Source organism: Elaeis guineensis, chromosome 13 (assembly GCF_000442705.2).
Source record: "Elaeis guineensis isolate ETL-2024a chromosome 13, EG11, whole genome shotgun sequence".
Classification (NCBI taxonomy): Eukaryota; Viridiplantae; Streptophyta; class Magnoliopsida; order Arecales; family Arecaceae; genus Elaeis; species Elaeis guineensis.
In genome coordinates, this window is record NC_026005.2 from 65,527,069 (window position 1) to 65,532,977 (window position 5,909).

At 40.1% G+C, this 5,909-nt stretch overlaps 1 protein-coding gene across 1 annotated transcript; it reads right to left on the reverse strand.

Moving 5' to 3' along the window:
• Positions 1-2,003: 2,003 nt before the first annotated feature.
• On the reverse strand, positions 2,004-3,000 carry LOC105032506 (uncharacterized). The gene has a single exon (XM_010906962.4). It carries the CDS (start codon positions 2,976-2,978, stop codon positions 2,004-2,006), a length of 975 nt encoding a protein of 324 aa, XP_010905264.1. The 5' UTR covers positions 2,979-3,000.
• Positions 3,001-5,909: the final 2,909 nt, after the last annotated feature.

The window sequence follows — 5,909 nt, forward strand, 5'->3', positions numbered from 1 at the left end:
AAATGTTCGCGTGAACTTGTCTGGTTGCCAACCCACCAGAGACTACAAATTAAGTACGCACAAGAGAGATGGCCATGCATACCACGAATTAAGTTCATATAATTTTTCATTTATAAAAGGTTCAAAAGAGAATATTATTAATAAAGTACAAATGAAGGACAAATCTGACGAGTATTTCAAAGCTACACAAGATTGCAACAAAATGCTAAACTTAAACAAAACAAGATCATAATTTAATTTCTGAGAACACGTAGTAGTCCTTGTCTGGGAATAAAAGATAAATTTAGTTATGAGCTTTCTCCCATGGAGGCATCATGCACGATGTAACTTGCACGGCCTTCGTTTGTGTCCATTTTGTATACAATTTTTGCATCTTGTTCTCACTTTGCAGCAGCGTTGGTTTTAGATATATCTTCTTCTATGGTTGACAAGGATGCATGCAAACATTTGGAGCTTCATCCATGCATGGCTCATCCCTTCATTCAGCTGGCTAATTCTCTTTTACACAAGGGGGTAGGATTTTGCTGTCTATATTGCATATTATTATCCGCCATGATCCAATATTGCTCTACAAAGCCACATGGATCGCCATGTCCATTATCGCACGAGAGCTTGCTATTCTCCTCTCTCATAGTAGATGAGGTTAATTAGAGAACTGGACATGGCTTGGTTAAGGTTCATCTCGAACTGAACATACTTGCTTTGGTCTTCATCACTGAGTCTAGGAGAAGCCAAAAGCTTGTAGTCAAGGGTGATCTTGTGCATGGATTGGGGAAAGAGGGAGACTCGGAAAGAGATAAATGTTCTGGTGTTTTAGAGAGAGAGGTGGTGGGGGTTGAGAGCAGGATGCCTTTCTTTTCTCCTCGCCCTTGTAAATAAAAGGACCGATCCTCCATGATTCGCATACTATATCATATGATGTGGTATATTCATGGATGCTGTACATTATACGATGGACGATCGTATGCAGCGTGCATCGCATGACCATGCTGCACATAATTTTAGAATGGATGACATCCGCACTATAGAAAATTTGTGCTTCGTAGACAAATCATATGCGTGATCACTAATGCTAATCCAGTGTAGAACGTATGCGACCAATGTGGAAAGAGGTCAAGATAATCTTGTCAAAATTTAAAAGTTGATAGCAAATCTGAAAAAAAAAAGAGAAGAATTTATGTAAATGTAAGAAAAAGATATATTTTTTTATGCAAAAACCTTTTTTATTTAATTTTTTTTTTTTTGGATATAGAAAAATGAAAAGAAAATCTGTAATTGGAAATGTCAAATTACAGTAGATCTGCCTTTTTCTTTTCTTTTTGCTTTTTGCCCTTTCCGTAACTACATCTATTTTCTCCTCTTCCCTCCATGGATTTGGACACCGTCTTTTCATCTTTCCCCTTTTTTCCCTCGCATGTGAAGAAAGGAAAGAAGGCAAGTTGTGATTGAAATGGGCATTAAAGCAAAAGAAGGAAAAAAGGGAGAAGATCTGAACTGAATTAAGGTCAAAATTTTCTTTTTTAAAAAAAATACTGTGATATCTATCCATGCCATAGCAGCAATTCCAATTTCCTCATTACTGATTACCTAATTGACAACTGAAAAAAAAAAAAAAAATCAAAGAAACCAACTGTATAGGAACTCATTAACGTTGGAGAAAGAACCATTAAACTTATGTACCTCAACCATCCAAATTGTACATTGCCATTTCCCCCACCACCACCACCATCAGTGCGCCTTGCAAAGGTCCTGCCTTTATCATGACCTCCAACCCACCATACCATCTCCCCACAAGAAACATGTCAGAGAGCAGGAAAAGAAAAGATTAAATCAAAACACAAAAGCTCCATAAAGTAGAGCATACCCCCCCCCCCTCCCCATCTAAAACCCCTAGAAAGAAGAAACCATCACAGAACTAAAAGAAAAGAACTCAGAACTTAAATGATGGACCAAGTCAACCCATCCTCTTTCCACCCCACCTCCCTCACCCCCTCCTCCTACCACTAACTCCCTGTGGCCTTTGTTACAGAAAGCTCCTCCAACCATTCAAAAATCCTACTACGACACATGCTTTCACCCCTTTTCAACCCCTCCCCCTCCTCCTTTTTGTTCTTTGCAATCACCACCTTGGAAGAAACTATCCCCACCGAATCCGGCGAGCACTTGCACCCTAACCCGCGTCCCATAAACCACTGCACCTTCTTTTGATCTACTTTATCCTCACCTTTACTTTTGTTACCAGCATCATGAGTACATGCACTATTACTGATACTGCCATCCTTGCCTTCCGACACCTTCTTCCGATTCCCGGCGTCGCCATTGCTCTTCTTGGGGTTGCTGTTCATGCCGCCATTGCTGGATCTCCGAGAACGCAAGTCGTACAGTTCGATCTCGGGAGTCTTCACCACGCCCAACCGAAGGATCCCCCACCCAGGTGCTGATGAGCTGATGCTCCTCCGGCCTGCATTCCTCCTGACGATCCGAACTTGCGGCGTTGGGCTCGGATGGGTGTAGAAGTTATTGGATGCCGATAGCCGGGGTGGATCACAGCTGATGCTGGAGTGGCTGTTGGATGAGTGGCTTCTGCTTACACTGCTGCTGCTGCTGTTGCTCCGGCTGCTTTCAAATCCTAGGCTGGAAATAGCCGAGGGGTATCGATCCATGGATTCCGATCTCGACGCGCACCGGCTATTGCTGAAGAGGCTGCTATCGGAGCTAATGGAGGGTCTCAGTGGCAGGATTTGGCCTTGGAAGAAGACTTCATCGGCAGCACACATGTCGGTCTCCGCCGCCGCCTTCGAGAGAAGTCCACCTCCGACCGATACCCGGAACTCGAAGTCGTCGACGTGGTCGGGAGAGGACTTGCTCTTCTTCTCCTCATCTTTAGCTCCGTCGGCGATCACCGGGAAGTCGGAGAGTGAAAGGGCCTCCTCTTCTTCGTCGAAGGTCACCCACTTCTCTTGCTGCTGTTGGGCCATGGTTTGGGGACTCCTTTCACTTCTTTGGAGGAAGGGGGGAATGGAGTGGAGATTTATAAGGGGAGGTTGGGATTTTTGAAAGGGGACCAGTGGAGGGAAGAGAGAGAAAAGGAAAGGTTGCAGGCTTGCCATCTCTTTAGGCTGGGATATTCCAATTACCTTTGGGCTGTGGGCCGGACCTTGCATGCAGCTCTTTTGGGTGTTCACATGAGTCTTATTTTATTGAGGGTCAGCTATGGCCTAAGGGGTCTTGTGATGTTTTCTTATCTGGCTAGGCTACAAGAGTGGAGAACAAAGCATCATAAAATATTAAAAAAAGAACTTAGAAAGTGTAAATAGTATAAGAGGAGGAGGTTGGTTAATGGTTATGTTGGTTGACAGAAAAAAAATCTATGGAAAAAAAGTGATAGTAGTGAGGGATGTTATTAGGAAAAGTGATAACTTTTGTAGGCTTTGTGTCAAGTTACCAGCTCTTTCCCTTCCAGTTCTTTTTCTGTCCTCCTTGTCCTCATGGTGGGACAGGTGGGCTTCAGCCCTTTTAGACAAGGAAAGACCAAACTGGTTCTGATGTCCCGCAAAGACAACTTTAGAGTAGTCAATTTTTGTGTCATCATTGTTTGATAATTAAGTTACAAATTAGTTCCTTGGGCATAGATTTCTATTAGCAATAGCAGCTGAAGAATAATTTACACAAGTGGCAACACATCCTCATTTTTTTTTGGTAGCATTCAGTGTGGCTAATATCTAATATAAACATGATCTTTTATTACCGTAAACCTCCGCAATATTTTTGCATGGTTTGATGTAAATATGCGTCAAAGGAAAACTAGACCTTCACCTTTCTAAGGTGTTCCACGTAGCACCAGAACGGAACCCAACAAAACTTGGACCAGAATGGGACCAAATGTTGGAATTGCAACAAACCAAAAAGAATTGGGTAACATACAATCCATGATGTTGGCATTTGGGAAGTTGGCCATCAGGATGGATTTGAGAAGGAGAGATGCTGTGTGTGACTGAAGATGAGGACTAATTAAGACCTCGGTGTGCCGGCATTGGGTATTTTAGAAGTAAAGGAACCAAAGTGACAGAACATTGAGCCGAGGAATTAGTGAGGTGACTGATGGAATCCATTTGTTCAAATGTCCCAAATGGAACTTTAGGAATCAGGGAACGTGATAGGCTTCCCAAATCCTTGGCAAATTGCCACCATGCTTGCTTCAAAAAGCTAGAGGAATCGCCGGACAAAATGCATGGCCAATCCCCATGATGGCGGAATATCTATGAAATCACTTGGTACAAGGTATGAATAGAAAAGGAAAGGAAGTTGGCAAATTAATTTGCATGTTATAGTTCTAATTTCAAATTCAAATGACTGTTTTTATATAGAAACGAATCAAATCAAATTAAATTAAATTGACCATATTCATATGGAAACAAATTAAAGGTGTAAATAAAATTCTAAAAAAAGCTTCAATTTCTCTCAAACATGCGTGGAATCTGCATCTTTTTTTTTGGTACAAGTGAAATCTACATATTTAATGCTTTCTTTTTTAAAAGTATTTTGGTGCTTTCCTTTTGTGGCTTCAATTCATAGGTCTTTTTTGTGAGGGAAAAGAAATGCAAACTTGGTTCTTAGTGAAACTAACTAGCGAGAGCAAGTCCATTTTAAACTTAAAAGCTTTGTGCCTGTATGTGATGATTTAACAAAATCAAATTGCGAATACTTGCCAATAGAGGTGATCATGGGCCAGGTTTGGATACATAAAATATCAAATTTTAAATAAATCCGGTCCAAAGCTAAGCTAAAATGAAAATAGTTTAGATCCAAAGCCTGGCTTATGATTAGCTCTAATCGCCGTGAATTGGACGCCGAACCATGTGAGTAGAGCTTGAGAACTATGGTTCTGATACCTAAGATTTTTCATGGAGGGGAGCAAACTTAGCTTGTAATGTATCTGATTCCTACTCCATGGATTTGTAATATGTGTTTGTTTTAACCTTCTTTCTGTGCAAAAGTATAATAGATTTATGAGGGGTTGGCATGCAGGTGGGCTGCTGCAGTATCAGTCCAAGGTCAAAGATCACTTCTACCCATGATAATTTTATGCGAAGTAGGGTTTGCAACCTTTCAGATAACATGTTGATTGTGGATAAGGATTGCACTACAAGAATCCATTAACTTGTCAAGATTCATCCAACATAAATGAAGTTGGATGAGATACCCATGTATTTATGAACAAGTTGAGTTTGGGTATGACTTTTAGCTTCGATGGGTAATTGACCCATAAATTGAATAACTCCTTAAAACTAGAAGCTATGTTCTAAGACAGTGGTAGCAGTATGGTAGATTACGAGCTAATGAAGATTTGGAACTGGTGACTATAAAATATATGGTTCCACTGCTAAGTGAAAGAATGAAAAATATCAAAAATAGTAGAGAAAATAACATATCTAAGATTCATCATTTCTTTCTTCACCTTAATTTCTTCTTCTTTTTATTTTATTTAAACATCTAAGTCTAGAGCCGGTTATCATGATTCTATTTAATTTTTATTCTGTAAGACATATGACTAAAAAATGGAGCCATAATTAGTTTGGTGGATTCAATATAGGCCCAATAAAAATAAAAATAGGTTAGCTATGCAACTACCTGATAGCTAAATTTTAAACAGGAAAATGCTATGTTTAATCATCTACCGAGACAGAGGCATGGGACAGCTTACGTGGAATAATGATAGTTATAAACCTATTGCATTGATTTAAGGGATAAATGAAATATTTTAAACTCTTCTTCTTCTTCCCCTCTGCCATCTCCTTCTTCTTTTCTCGTTACCGAGGAACGAGACAGGATTATCTTACTCTGCTTCTCTAAGGATACTGGGTTTTCATATTTAAAGATCAAGGAATCTTCTTATCTAATTGTTAAAT

Excerpts from the sequence above, each read along its gene's own strand:
- LOC105032506 (XM_010906962.4), bottom strand. The coding sequence starts at position 2,978 with ATGGCCCAACAGCAGCAAGAGAAGTGGGTGACCTTCGACGAAGAAGAG.